This window comes from Arvicanthis niloticus, chromosome 1 (genome assembly GCF_011762505.2).
Source record: "Arvicanthis niloticus isolate mArvNil1 chromosome 1, mArvNil1.pat.X, whole genome shotgun sequence".
NCBI classification, from domain to species: domain Eukaryota; kingdom Metazoa; phylum Chordata; class Mammalia; order Rodentia; family Muridae; genus Arvicanthis; species Arvicanthis niloticus.
This window is the reverse complement of record NC_047658.1, coordinates 17,391,176-17,405,437: the sequence shown is the minus strand read 5'-3', so window position 1 is coordinate 17,405,437 and position 14,262 is coordinate 17,391,176. Positions and strand designations below refer to the sequence as shown.

At 50.2% G+C, this 14,262-nt stretch overlaps 1 protein-coding gene across 1 annotated transcript; it reads right to left on the bottom strand.

Moving 5' to 3' along the window:
- Positions 1-913: 913 nt before the first annotated feature.
- Vsig10l (V-set and immunoglobulin domain containing 10 like) lies at positions 914-10,044 on the bottom strand. The gene is made up of 11 exons (XM_034521701.2): positions 9,979-10,044; positions 9,704-9,839; positions 8,768-9,616; positions 7,818-8,111; positions 7,399-7,683; positions 6,286-6,540; positions 5,120-5,398; positions 4,641-4,937; positions 3,938-4,051; positions 3,587-3,741; positions 914-2,093 (listed from the first exon to the last, which is right to left on the bottom strand). The coding sequence occupies exons 2-11, from the start codon at positions 9,741-9,743 to the stop codon at positions 2,022-2,024; spliced, it is 2,640 nt and encodes an 879-aa protein (XP_034377592.1). The 5' UTR covers positions 9,744-9,839; positions 9,979-10,044; the 3' UTR covers positions 914-2,021.
- Between the last annotated feature and the right edge of the window lie 4,218 nt (positions 10,045-14,262).

Here is a 14,262-nt window from a genome sequence, read left to right as displayed (position 1 = left end):
TAAGCTAACTTGTGTCAGGCTTTCTGTTGGCAGTGATAAAAAAAAAAAAAAGACACAACATCTTGATTTTTCTCTCCTTTTGGATATATATAGTACTAGGGATTGAACCCAGTATCAGTCCTCACTGGGAACTCTAGGCAGGAGCTCTACCACTGAGCCACGCCCACAGCACCTCACTGGGGGATTCTAGGCAGGTGCTCTACCACTGAGCCACGCCCACAGCACCTCACTGGGGGATTCTAGGCAGGTGCTCTACCACTGAACCATGCCCACAGCACCTCACTGGGGGATTCTAGGCAGGTGCTCTACCACTGAGCCACGCCCACAGCACCTCACTGGGGGACTCTAGGCAACTGCTCTACCACTGAGCCATGCCCACAGCACCTCATTGGGGGATTCTAGGCAGGGGCTCTACCACTGAGCCATGCCCACAGCACCTCACTGAGGGATTCTAGGCAGGTGCTCTACCACTGAGCCACGCCCACAGAACCTCACTGGGGGACTCTAGGCAACTGCTCTACCACTGAGCCACGCCCACAGCACCTCATTGGGGGATTCTAGGCAGGGGCTCTACCACTGAGCCACGCCCACAGCACCTCACTGGGGGATTCTAGGTAGGTGCTCTACCACTGAGCCACACCCCCAGCCCTTCAAGGGGATCCTAGGCAGCTGCTCTACTATGGAAACATGTCCTTAATGTTTTGAGACAGGTCCCCCTGTGAGATCTTCCTACCTCAACCTCCCAGGTGCTTGTATTACCCTGTACCATAAAGCCTGATGTCTGTTGCTTGCAGCCATAAGAATCGTCACTGTTGTAACTCTAAATTTCCCGTGAGAACTCTTGTTGAAAAAGGAAGATATATCTTGCCAGGGATAGGAACAACACCAGGAGCCCTTCACAGGCACCAGCACATTTCATCAGTCCACGAGTATTTATTGAGTGCCTGCTATACGCCAGGCTCTGTTTCTGCTGGGATACGTGTGGTGTGTGCCTCACTGAGCTCTCAGTTCAGAGAGGGAAAGTTATCGATATCTGTCATTATACACTCACGGGATGAGAAGGAAGCTGGGGACTGGGGGAGAGAGGGAAGTCCTGATGTGGTAATGGCTACTTCAAGCCTTGAGAAATCAATGACATGGGAAAGAGAAGTGTCCAGGCAGAGCAAACTCTAGGGACAAAGAGGTGGAAGGAGGAGTGTGGTTGGCAGAAGGCTTATAGAAGAGAAGTCACAGGGGCTGACAGAGACCAAACCACAGGCCCCAAAGATTAAAATGCACAGACTGAAGCATGTGTAAACATATGTACAGCCACAGAAAAATTTAGAGAGGATAGTGAGTAGTTATGGTATACATGGTTGTTATCTCAGCTCCCAGGAAGCTGAGGCAGGAGACTGACAAGTGTGAAGCCAGCAAGGTCTGTGTTATGGGATCCTTTCAAACAAACAAACAAACAAACAAACAGAAGGAAAGAGAGAAACAGAAAGTGGTGGGTGAGGTGGCTTTTGCCTGAATTCCAGCACTTGGGAGACTGGGACAGGAGAGACACTAGTTCAGGCCCAGTCTGGGTTATTTAGTCTGAAGCTAGCCTGGGCTACAAGAGATTCTGAGTCAAACAAAGCAAAGCAAAAAGGAAATCAAGAGATGGGGGAGGGAGGGAGATAAGGGATACTGATGTGTTGGATGATGGATGAGTCTTTGGAGGCTGACGGGATGTGGCCTGGGGACAGGAGAAGGTAGCAGACCTTTGCAGACGCTGTGGCCAGGCTCCCCTTCCAGCTTGAAGTTAAACAGAAAGCTCTACATTAGGCTTCTGAGTCTGTGCCAACCACAGTCACCTGTCTGCAGGTGGCTCTCCTAGTCCCAGAGTCACATCAGTGCCCTTAGGTGCAAAAGGACAGTTTGTGTCTTCTGAGACAAGAGGGAGACAAGAAGTCCTCAGGAATAGAAAGCCCCATACTGCTGGGCCAAAGCAGGATGCTGTACCCCAAAACACTTCATGGAGAGTGGGCCACTGGCTTTTGTCACACCTGGGTGGCTGTCCGAACAGTCCATGTGCTGCCACTTGGACAGAGAGCTGGACTGGAGCTGATGACCTGGAAGAGAGGCAGGGTATGAAATGAATTCAGGGAGTATCCTGGGTACAAAATGACATACCCACTTAACCTTCCATCTATAGCCTGAGCCTTTCAGAAACTAGCTGAGGGACTAGAGTGATGGCTTAGTGGTTGAGAGCACATATTGCTCTTACTGAGGACCCCAGTTCAATTCCCAGTATCTATGTGGCAGTTCACAATTGTCTGTAATTCCAGTTTGGGGGAATCTGACGCCCTCTTCTGGCCTCTGAGAGCACTACATGCTTACAGTAGACAGTCATACATGCAGGCCAAACACTTTCACATATAAAATAAAAATAAATCTTATAGGAAACTAGCTGAGTTCCCTCTCCTCCTCCTTCTCTGCCCCTTCCTGTTTCTTTTCTCTCTTTCTTATTTTGTTTGTTTGGTTGGTTTTTGTTTTTTTGTTTTGCTTTTCAGAGACAGAGTCCTGTTATAACATCCAGGGTGACCTTGAATTTGCACTGAACCGCCTGCTTTAGCCTCCCAAGTGCTGTGAGTACAGGTGTGGACCCTCTGTGTACCAATGAAAAACTGTCCAGTCACCCCTGGAAGCTTAGGCATCCGACAGCTCAACTTTTATGGGAAAACAAAGAAATTCTATCCACCTCAGAGTTTAAAAATGGAAGTCTGAACTAATTTTTATAGGAAACAGAAGTCATATCTCAGTCTCCTTGGGAAGATAAATTGGAATGTATTAGTCTGTTAATATATGTAAGAGCTGAGCAAGAAGTCCAGATGCTGATATTCAAAACAAAGCATGAGGGGCTACGGCTGTTGCTCAGTTCGCAGAGTATTTGCCTAGAATAAACAGGCTCCAGGTCCCATCCTCAGACGCACATAAGCCAGATGTGATGTCTACTGAACATAAGAGGTAGAGGTAGGAGGATTCCTAGTCATATAGCCTATGGTGCATAGTAAAACTCTGTTGTCAAACAATCAAACAATACATAAGTAATGGAAATTATTGACCTTTGTACAAGGACTAGTTTTATGCCAACTTGACACAGGTTAGAGTCATCTGAGAGATGGGAACTTCAACTGAGAAAATCTTTTCACGAGCTAGGGCTGAAGGCACACCTGTAGGGCAGTTTCTTAATTAGTACTTGATATGGGAGGGCCCAGTCCACTGTGGGCGGGACTACCTCTAGGCTGGTGGTCCTGGGCTCTATAAGAAAGCAGGCTGAACAAGCCAGTAAGCAGCACTCCTTCGAGGCTTCAGCTCCTGCCCTGTTTGAGTTCCTGTCCTGACTTCCTTGATGTCTGTGATGTAAAGATGTAAGCCAAATAAACCCTTTCCTCTCCCCAAGTCGCTTTGGTTATGGTGTTTCATCATAGCAATAGAACCCTAATTAGAACACTTTGTAAGTCACGAAGAAAAACTAGGAGAAAGACATTAGAAGACATTAGAATACTCCTTTCTAAGAAGCTACTTGTCCCTCATAGTGGAAGGCAACAACACCCACACTCACTTGCTGGGCCTTGGCTGGGTGAGGTTTCTGCATCTGGGTTTTGATGGGAAGGGGCCGTGGGGTTTGCACTGGGGTCAATCTCTGTATCATTTTTGCTGGTGGGGTGAGCACAGGAGCCAAGGTCAGAGAGTGCTGTTTTTTCACAGAAGTCCTTCCTATAAGAGAATGACAGGAAACACATGATTGCTCGGATGTGCCACTCTGGTCAGTAGGAAAAGCTGGCCTCAGAGGGTGATAGGGAGGTGAGACTGTTATTTAATGCACTGATGACATGGCTAGGCCATGGCTCAGCTTTTGCTTAGGGAAGCTCCCAGTTGGCTCCAGTTGCCTTTTCCCAGGTCCCTCACTCACCTGGGGAACGCCTCAGACAGCAGATACACAAGAGGAGAAGGCCAGCCAGTAGTGCCAAGCCCAACAGGGAGCCAAGGACGATGCCAGCGATGGCCCCTGGACTCAGGTCAGAGCCTGGAAGACACACACCAAAGGGAGGCAGGGAACAGAACCCAGGGATGCTCTTAGATTTGTCTAAGCCATCTCATCCTAACTTTTTTTGTTGTTTTGTTTTGTTTTTGTTTTTTTGTTTGTTTGTTTGTTTGTTTGTTTTTGTTTTTTGAGACAGGTTTCTTTGTGTAGCTCTGGCTGTCCTGGAACTCACTCTGTAGACCAGGCTGGCCTCGAACTCAGAAATCCACCTGCCTCTGCCTCCCAAGTGCTGGGATTAAACATCTCATCCTTCCTAAAAAGATTCATTAAGTCTGAGTCCATGAACTCTCAGGACAAAAGGGGTTTAGAACTAACTCCCTCGAGTTTTTCTCTGAACTCCATATCCACACATCATGACACATGCACATCCACATGTAAATAAACTAATAATCAAATAAGATTTGAAAAAAGACATGAGAGAATAGATACTTGTTGTTTCAAGACAACCAGGTACTGGGACACTGTCACAGAAGCTCCCACAAGACTGACAGAAGAAAAGGGTCTGAGGCAAAAGACTAAGAACAGTGGGTCAGATGAGAAACGCAGGACAAGGTACCACAGCTCAACTTACCTGCCTGGTACACTCGGCTTTGGGATGGGGTCCCTGACAGAGACCCCAAGACGGGCAAGATGCGAAAAGCCCAGGTCCCAGGGTTCCGAGGAGGGAGTGGCACTATGGCTGACCGTTCCTGAGGGCCCAGAATGAGCAGGGAGACCCAGTCCCTACTCATGGTGACTCTGTCCAGGTCAGAGCTGTCCGTCCATGCCTGGATGTGAAAGCCTGTGAGGAGGGTGCCTCGCTCGACATCCCAGGTGAGCACTGCTGCTTCCTGAGTTCTCTGCAGCCTCCAGGAGGAAATGGAGGGTCCTGGGAAGACAAGATGGCAGATGCTGAGGATCTGGTGAGAGACAGAAAGGAGGGCTGGGTCTGAAGGAGGAAAGTTGTGATCTGGATCCCTGGATCTGGGAAAAGATGCTTGGATACCTGAGGGTCTGAGGGAAGAGGGCTGGTTTCTGAACATCTGTGTTCTTGGTTTGAGTGGAGCTTACCCGTAAGGGTGATCTGGTTGCCCCCAGCACCCAGTGCGCTGCTGCATAGCACAGAATAATTCCCCAGGTCCCAATCCAGGCTGAAGTTGCTGATGAGGAGCTTCCGGCCATCCTGGCTAACCCGTAGTCGACCCCCACCACCTGGAGCCAGGGGCCGTCCTTGCCGGGCCCAGGATGCTCTTGAGGGTGGGGGACAGCCAGTGACCTCCAGTGCCACCACCACATCCCCTGGCTGTGTCTCCTCTACTATTGGATGGAGCAGCACTTCATGGGGGGCTTCTGTTGGTGGGAGAAGGCCAGTTAAGAGAAACAAGACCTTATTGGATGTGAAGAGCCCAGGCATGCGTCCTTTTTAAAGGCAAAAGGTAGCAAATGCCCCCTCCTCTGTGACCAGATGAAGATCTGTTCATTCATTCATTCATTCATTCATTCATTTTCTTGGCAGTTTTTTTTTTTTTTAAACATTTATTTATTGTGCCCCTCTGCCACTGAAAGTATGTAGGGATCAGGGGACATAGGAGTTGTTGCTGGAAGTTGCTGGGAGTTGGTTTAGCCTTTCACTGCCACGGTTCTGGGGATCAAACTTAAGCCATCAGGCTTGATGACAAGTACCTTTCCCCACAGAGCATCTAATCTCACTGACCCCATTCATTCATTCTTTGACTTCCTCAGCACAATTTTTGATCATATCATAGGACTCTAGACTGGGAAACTCATTATCATTAGCTATTCATTACACACACACACACACACACACACACACACACACACACACACACACACACACCCTCTCTAGATACCTGGACGATTACAGCCCTCTTTCTGAGACCAGGGGTTTGGAATAAAACACCCTGCTCCTGCTGGCTTCCCACCCAGAAGTGTAGGCCAAAACCTTGTTTCTGCTCTAGCTTCAAAGAAAGTGAAGTCTGAGGTTTCAGGAGGTTGCTCAGCAGATAAAGGCAACTGCCACCAAGCCTGACGACGAACCTGAGTTCAATCCCTGAGACTTACATGATGGAAGGAGAGAACCAACGCCCAAAGAAAGTTAAGTTTGGCTTTCCTAAAATAAGTAAAGTTCTCTCTGGTCTTTTCCTTAAACCGCAAAGGACCAAAGAAAAAGTCACCCACTTCCCTTACAGATTGTAAGGAGGCTCAGCCCCTCTCACCCGGGATGATGGTACAGGTGCGCGTGGCCACCAGGTGGCGGGCCAGGCAGGTGACAGGGACGCCGCTGAGCTCCGGGCGGGCGGGGACAGTCACCAGGAGCGCAGATGGCACAGGTCCCGCACGGACGCCTTCGGGGAGACCCTGGAACTGCAGGGAGGCGGCAGGGACCCCGCCAGGCCAGGAGCAGCGAAAGCGGAGGCTGCGGTCCACGGGACCGCCTTCCACTGAACATTGTGGGGCTCCGGGGGGCAGATCTGCCACGGACAAAAAAAAAAAAGACCATTCAGCCTTAGCCCTTCCATCTTCCCCTATCCAGCCTGTACGCGGGATGCTTCACTCTTCCTACAGGTTTCACCCGGCCTCTTTTCCTAGATAACTCCACCCTCCTGAGTGGACCGCCTCTTTGTGACTCCCTTCCCTTCACTAACTGATCGGACTTCAGAGCCTAGGAGGCTGGCTAGTCCTTTCTCTTTCAAACCTCGCTCTGTCATTTAACTCTGGTGCTCACTGGATTGCGAGTCCTTTCCTAGGACTGCCCACCCTCGCTTCCTGCTGGTTCTTCCCCTTCTTCTTGACACCTTCACCCTCTCAACCGGTAATCTGCAAACCCATCGGCCCCACCCTATGCACAGGATTTTGCTTGTTCCGCCCTTCAGCAACTGGGGAGTGTTCTACCCTCAAGTACCCCGCTTCCTACAGTCTCCGCCCACCTGAATTGTCCTTCCTCCTCCAGGCTAGACCCGCCCCTTGTCCCGCCCTATAATTACGACTCTGCTCCGCCCTGATGATGTCCCACCTCACCTATGAATGTCCCTGTACCTTCCTTGCTAGATTCACTCTTTCCCTGATGGCCTTGCTTACTTGAGGTTTTCTCAGAAACTACTTGCTAGCTCCTCCCTTTCCTAGAAGCCTCGTCCATCAGCAGCTATTTCCCTAATCTTCTCTGCGAGCTCGGCTTCTTCTCCAGCAGCCACGCCCACCGGTAGCTGCCCCAGCTCCTCCTTATTGGCTCCTCCCTCCCTGAAGGGCACGCCCCCTTGCTGTCTCTTCCCTTTGCTGACACCCATCCATGTGCTTCCCCTCTTCCTGCTGGATGGTTCTTCAGCTCTTACCCGCCACAGTGAGGTTGAGTACTGAACGCCGGCGGCGGCCAGTGCGAGGGTTGGCGGCGATGCAGGCGTAAGCGCCGGCGTGGCCTGGCCCCACAGTGGGCAGCAGGAGGCGAGGCCCCGCAGGCACTGCAGCCTCTGTGGGGTCCGCCAGACTCCACGCGATGTCCGCAGGCGGCCGCGAGGGGGCCCAGCAACGCAAGGTCACATTGCTGCCCGCAGTGACGTAGAGCGCAGGACTGGCGTCTCGGTCTGAGGAGACCCTAACGATAGGAGCGTCCGGGCCGTCTTGGTTGGAAGTGGGGGTGAGGGGTAAAACAAGGGGTTTGGATTGTAAAGAACTCACAGACATTGGACCCAATTCTCCCAATTCTCCCCGGGGGCTCAAGACTCGAATCCTCAGGTGACATTCCCCTACTCACAGAAAACACTGACGTCAGCTGCAGCTTCGGTGTGGCCAAAGGGGCTTCGGACTTGGCAAGTGTACCGGGCGTGGTCGCTGCGTACCGGACGTGAGATAAGCAGCTGGTCCCGTTCTGCACGGATGCGAGGTGGCTCTGCGCCTTCAGGGTCTAGGGTCTCCAGGGCACGTCCGTCTCTACTCCAGCTCAGCTTCCCGCTACCTGGGTTCCACCCCACGCAGCTTAGCCGCAGCTCGGCTGCCCCTTCTTCTGTCTCTGGCGCCCTGGGCTGTACTGACAGCTGGGGTAAGGGCTCTGGAGATCCAGAACAGTCTTTGATGAGTTGGAAAGCCGGTACAACAGAACTCCCTCCCTGGGCCACAAGTCTCTGCCTCCTCAGTCCTTCCTCTCTCCTCTCACTGCACCGGGAATCTGAGCTCTCAGTCCCCCTCCCTCAGATCCAGGAATACAGACCTCAGTCCCCCTCCCTCAGATCCATGGATACGGACCTCAGCCCTCCTCCCTTGGACCCAGAGGTACATACCTCAGCCCTCAAACTTAAGTGTTCAAACCCCAATCTCATTCCATCAGTCCCAGGACTCCAGACTCCAGCCCTCCTTCAGTCTCTGCAGTGCAGGCCCCACCCCTCTTCCCTCAAACCCAGGGGTTCAGACTTCAATCCTCCTCCTTTAGAACCGAGTCCAAACCCCAGTCTTAATTCCTTCAGTCTCATGGATTCAGACCCTAGCCCTCCTCCCTTACACCTGAGTGAGGTCCAGGCCTCTCTCAGACCTCAGAGTTCAGACTTAGACCTCCTCCCTCAGACAAGGTGGACTGGTCCCTGTCTATGCCCACCCCCAGGCTCTTTCCTCTGGGAAGGAAGCATATTGACACAGCACAGACTTGCCCAGAGGTCTGCAAGAAGAGCAGGCACTTGCAGCTTGCACTCGTGAACCTCAGAACCCACTTACCATACACACCCACCACGAACTCGCGAATCTGCTGGGAGACTCCTCCCCTGATGACCTCAACTGTGTACACCCCTGCATCATCCAGCCGGGCAGAAGTGAGTTCCAGACCCCCTCGAGTCTGGTCAAATCTCAGGCGAGCTTGATGCATAGGATCCAGACTGATTAGTGGAGCCTGTGACCCCAGACCCCCAGCTGCCAGTACCTTGGAACCCCGGCGCCAGACCACCAAAGGAGCAGGGGGACTGGAGCTGGGGACCGGAGTCAAGGGGAGCCTGATGGTGGTTCCCACTAGCACAGCCAGGGGTCCCCCCACTTGCTGAGGGAAGCTTGCAGCCTGGTGAATCTCCGAAGAAATTTTGGATCCAGGGTTCTGGACCGAAAGGTCAAGCTCGTGATGCTCCAGGGATAGCTTTGAACCTGAGGCCTTGGTAGGTACTTTGGTGTCTGGGGCTTGCACTGATATATGTGAAGCTGGAGTCTTGACAGAGAAGGAAGGCCCAGAGTCTTTGGCAGGATCTTGATAATGTAAACCATCAAGAGACACTCTGGAAGGGGGGATTTTGGAGGAGGTGACATCAAGGCTGAGATACTGTTCCCCGGCAGAGTCATTAGTCCTGAATAATCCAGGCACATGGCTTGAATTCAGCTCCCGAGGAAAACGGTTAGAATCAGGGATTCCAGCAGAGGCTTCTGAACCTGGAGGCTGATCTGAAAAGTTCCAGCTGGGGGGCTGGCTGGAGGAGACGTTCGAAACAAAGCCCTGAGAGCTGCCCACGGAGTGTGAGGAGGAGGCAGAGGGTCGCTGAGATCCAGAAGCTGGCTGAAGGGCAAGGAGCCCACCTCTGAAGGCTGCAGAGGAGAGGAGGGAGGGGAGAACATTGAGAGAAACTGCCAGGGAGTGGGCTGCTGGGGAGGAGAGGGGCACAGAGCACTTACCCAGGAGTAGGAAGGGCAGCAGAGCCCATGAGAGGCCCATGGTGATGATCACACTCCAGAAAGGACACTACATAGAGATCCACAGCTTGCATCGTCCCAGGTCTGACAAGTCCAGCAGGAATGATTGCTTAGTTTCCTGGGTGGAGAAAGGAGACAAACCTGTGGGAGGTGCCAGGGTCCCCTGGCATGATATGGTGGCTGAAGGGCCCACTCCGCCCTTCTTGTCTTCATCAGAGGCTGTATGGAGAAGCCCAGGCTGAACCTCCACTCCTTACCCCCAGGGGAAGGTGAACTCCCAGCTGGAACCAAGCAGCAAGCCTGTGGGGGCCATGTAGGAAGAATTCCTTCAGGCATGTCTGTGAGATCAGAGTCCCTCCTTGTGTACTCCCTTCCTGGCTCAGGTGTCTCGGTTCCCAGCCTTCTGGTATCTGTCTGACCTGCAGCTTCTTCTCTGACCCTGCCCTCTTCTCCAGATCCTTCTGTGACTCCTTATGATCCTCAGAACCAAGTCTCTAGTCGCTGTCTCTATCTACCCTGGCACCTAGAATTCAGTTTCTATTGTCCAATACCTGCTAAACTCAGCATCTCCCTCTGACCCATACTTTCAGGACCATCTATGCAAAGGCTGGGGAGAGCCTTCCCACTGTCTTCCCCCCTAGTACTGTCACCAATCTCTGAATACTACCTAGATCTCTCTCCCCATTTTCTCGTCTTGGTGCCCACGGTTCAGAACTTATCCTTTTCATCTGCACACCCCCCCCCACACACACATACACTTTCTGCAACCTCCTACTTTAAGCCCCCTCCCTGGCCAGCTGACCCTTCCCTCTATGTCCCAGCCCTGCCTGGCGTCACAGCATCCTCTGCTGACATCCTTACTGGCCTCGTCCACTTCTCTGCACTAAGCCTTACCCTCCTGAACATGCCCTCTTCTGATGCTATCTCACCCCCACCCCAGCCTTTGCCAACATTCTTTTCTTTACCTGGAATTCGTTTTCCCTCTCCAATCTCACAACTCACAACCGGTCCTTCAGGTCTCACCTCATTAGCAGCCATAATAATGACAACTTAAGTTCATCCAGGAACTATGCTAAATTCTACCAGCACATTATCATCAGGCTGACTTCTTTTTCTAAGTGTCCTCTGAGCAGCATGTTTGGTCCTTACTTCACAGACCAAGAGATGAGGATGCAGAAAAGCCAAATTTCTCTTCTCATGAGAGGAAAGCAGGAGAGGCTGGACTTAGGTCAAGGCTGGTCAGACTGCTTCAGTCGTTCAGAAAGTTTTCCTATCACTCTTTGCTAGGCTTTAGGCCTCTGCTCAGCTTTGAACCTCTGAGAGCTGGTGCTTACAGTGCTGATGGGAATGCACTGAGCATGCTCCATATATCATATAGAGCTCAGAAGTGCTATGTCAGAAAACGTTTGAGAAAATAATGTTTTGCTGTGCATGGTGACACACACCTTTGATCTCAGCATGTTGGAGGCAGAGACAGGAGAATCTCTGAATTCAAGGCTATCCTGGTCTACATAGGGAGTTTCAGGACAGCCAGGACAGTAGGGAGACTCTAAAAAATGTAATAATAATAATAATAATAATAATAATAATAATAATAATTTAATTTCTTTGAGAATTTAACATATTTTGACCATATCTTTTCCTGTCCCCTAATTCCTTCTAGATATTTACCAACCTCCCTACTCACCCATCTCCATGTTCTTTCTCTCTCATAAGCTAAATTAAAGTAAAATAAAATAAAGCACAGAGTCCATTTTGTGTTGGTTGACTACACTTGGCCATTGGGCCTGCCCTGGGGTATGTGGTTGATGTACCCAGTGTTGCTCCACTGAAGAAAACTGATTTTCCCTCTCTGAGTACTTATCGGTTTCGAATAGCTTCTTAACTAGGGACAGGACTTTGTGTCCCTTTCCTATTGTCCATGCTGGGCTTTTGTCTGGCTTGAGCTTGGACAGCTCTTGTGCCTACTGATCACAGTCTCTCGTGAGTTCCTATGTGCATCAGTCGTGCTGTGTCTGGAAAATGATGTTTCCTTGGAGACATCCACCACTTCTGGTCCTCACAGTCTTTGCATTCCCTCTTCTGAATAGATTACTGAGCATTAAGGGGAGGGGTGTGTTACACAGACCTCGTTTAAATAAATGGGTACTGAAAATGCATTTACCCAATGGAAGACAATTCAACTGCCTGGGAAAATGAAAGTTATGAAATTTGGAGGTAAAAGCATGAAGTTAGAAACAGTCATCTTGAGTGAGGTAACCCAGAAGGACAAACACTGCCTGCTTTCCGTCATAAGTGGATGTTAGCTTTTAAGCTTTAGCTATCTATGTGCTTTCCGCTTGACCTTCTAAAATCTCATAGGAAGCAGGTCTGGTAGCTGCCGCTCCATCCAGCACTTTAGAGGACAGCCTGTTTGAAGTTCAAAGCTCAAAGCCTGCCTATTCTACAGTGAGTTCAAGGCCAAGATGGGCAATTTAGTGAAACACTCAAAGAGAGGGCTGGGTATGGCTTGGTGACATAGTACTGGCCTAGCATGCTTGAAGGGCTGTGTATGTGGCTCAGTGGTAGAGCTCTTACATAGAATCCTTCAGTGAGGGGCTGCAGTGTGGTTCAGAGGTAGAACCGCTGCCTAGAATCCCCTAATGAGCTGGGGGTATGGCTCAGTAGTAGAGCCACTGCCTAGAATCTCCCATTGGTATTCCTAGCTAGATAAGACTCTGAGTTCAAACCCTAGAACTAAACCTAAACAGACAAGCATATGGAGCTGGCCTGATAACACACACTTGAAATTCCAGCACTTAGGAGGCTGAAGACAAGCTTGGGCTACATAGCAAGTTTCAAGTCAGTCTGGGATAATACCAAGGCCCTATCTCACCAACAAACGATCCTTGAAACACAGCTGCTACTTCTGTGCAGGCTCTGGAGGAGCCTCTTGGGGGAGGAATCGTGGTGCTTGGCTCACAGCCTTGCCTGAGGCCCTAGACAACTGCTAGCTTGGGTCCAGAGCCCTAGCCTGCCAAGAGTTTCTCTGCATGCCTGAAACCTCAGCATTAACTGAAGTAAGAGGCTCTTGAGTCGAAGCAAGCCTGGCTTATATAGGAAGACCCTAACTCCACAAAGGGGGTTAGCTGGAAGTGGTGAGATGACTCAGATGTTAAGAGCACTTCCTGCTTTTTCAGAGGACCAGGGTTCTATTCTCAGCACCCACATGATGGCTCAACTATCTGTAACTTCAGTTCCAGGTGATCCAATGTTCTTTTCTGGCCTCTGTGGTGACTGAACGCATGCATATAGCACACAGACATATATATATATATACACACACACTCAGGTCCATTAGACACATAAAATTCAGGAATAAATGAGAAAAATTTGAGACAGGATCTCTCTGTAGCCCTGGCTTTACTAGAATTCACTCTGTAGACCAGGCTGGCCTCAGAACCACAGAGATCTGCCTGACTCTGTCTCCCTAGTGCTGGGATTAAAGGGGTGCATCCCTGTATTCAGTAATAAGTCTATTTTTTAAAAAAGCATTTGGCATAGATTAGTGTTGCTCTCGATTGGCCCAAGAAGCCTTTCTTCAGAGAGTAGCAGTTAATGCAAGGACTCATAACTGGTCAAAGTGCTGAGATTAAGTGACTTTGGAGTGCTCAGTCCTAAATGGGACATCGGTACCATTCCCTTCCCTACTTACTTCGCAGAAGGAGGCAGAAAGAATGCCACGGCTGGAGAAGGAAGGGCATGCTGTGAAATGCTGTCTTCTGCACATGACAAGATGACTGCACTCCAGAGCTCACTGGCTGTGGTTATCTTCACGGGAGATAGCCAACAAAATCAGTCCACATTACAGCAGGCAGGACTGGTGAGAATTAGTGGGGTACAAAAATAATTTTTAAAAAGCCAGAGGATATGAAGATAGAATGGGGTCATACTGGAGGGGTCAGGGTCTCATGATGTAGTTTTGGCTGTTCTGAAACTTGATATGTAGACCAGTTTGGTCTTGAACTCACAGAAATCTGTCTGCCTCTGCCTCTGGCTCCCAGGGCTGGGATAATGCCTGCACCATCATGCCTAAAAACTTCAAAATCAATCAATCAATCAATCAATCAAAGCTACTCTAGGGTTGGAGAGAAGGCTCGGGCTGAGTGGTTACTTCCTGCTCTTGCTTGGGGGCTCTGCAAGAGTTCTCTTCCCAGCACCTGTGGTTCACAGCCACCTGACTGTAGCTCCGGATGCTTCGCCTCTGGTTTCCAGAGGCACCTGTAGTCATGCACACACACCCTCCTACTACATCTTCACATAGTTACAATAAAATAACATCTTCCTAAAAAAAAAAAAAAAAAAAAAAAAAAAAAAAGCTTTGAGGAGGGCGCAGGCAACTTGGTGGCTTCCACAAACAAAAGATGGCTTGCAGCACATGCCCAAATTGCAGATTTATGAGTGAACTAAGCCTAACGCTGTTTTAAGCCATGAAACATTGGGGTGACTAGTCATGACACAAAAGGCAACCTGCATTTATACCTACTGTTTCTCTAATCCCA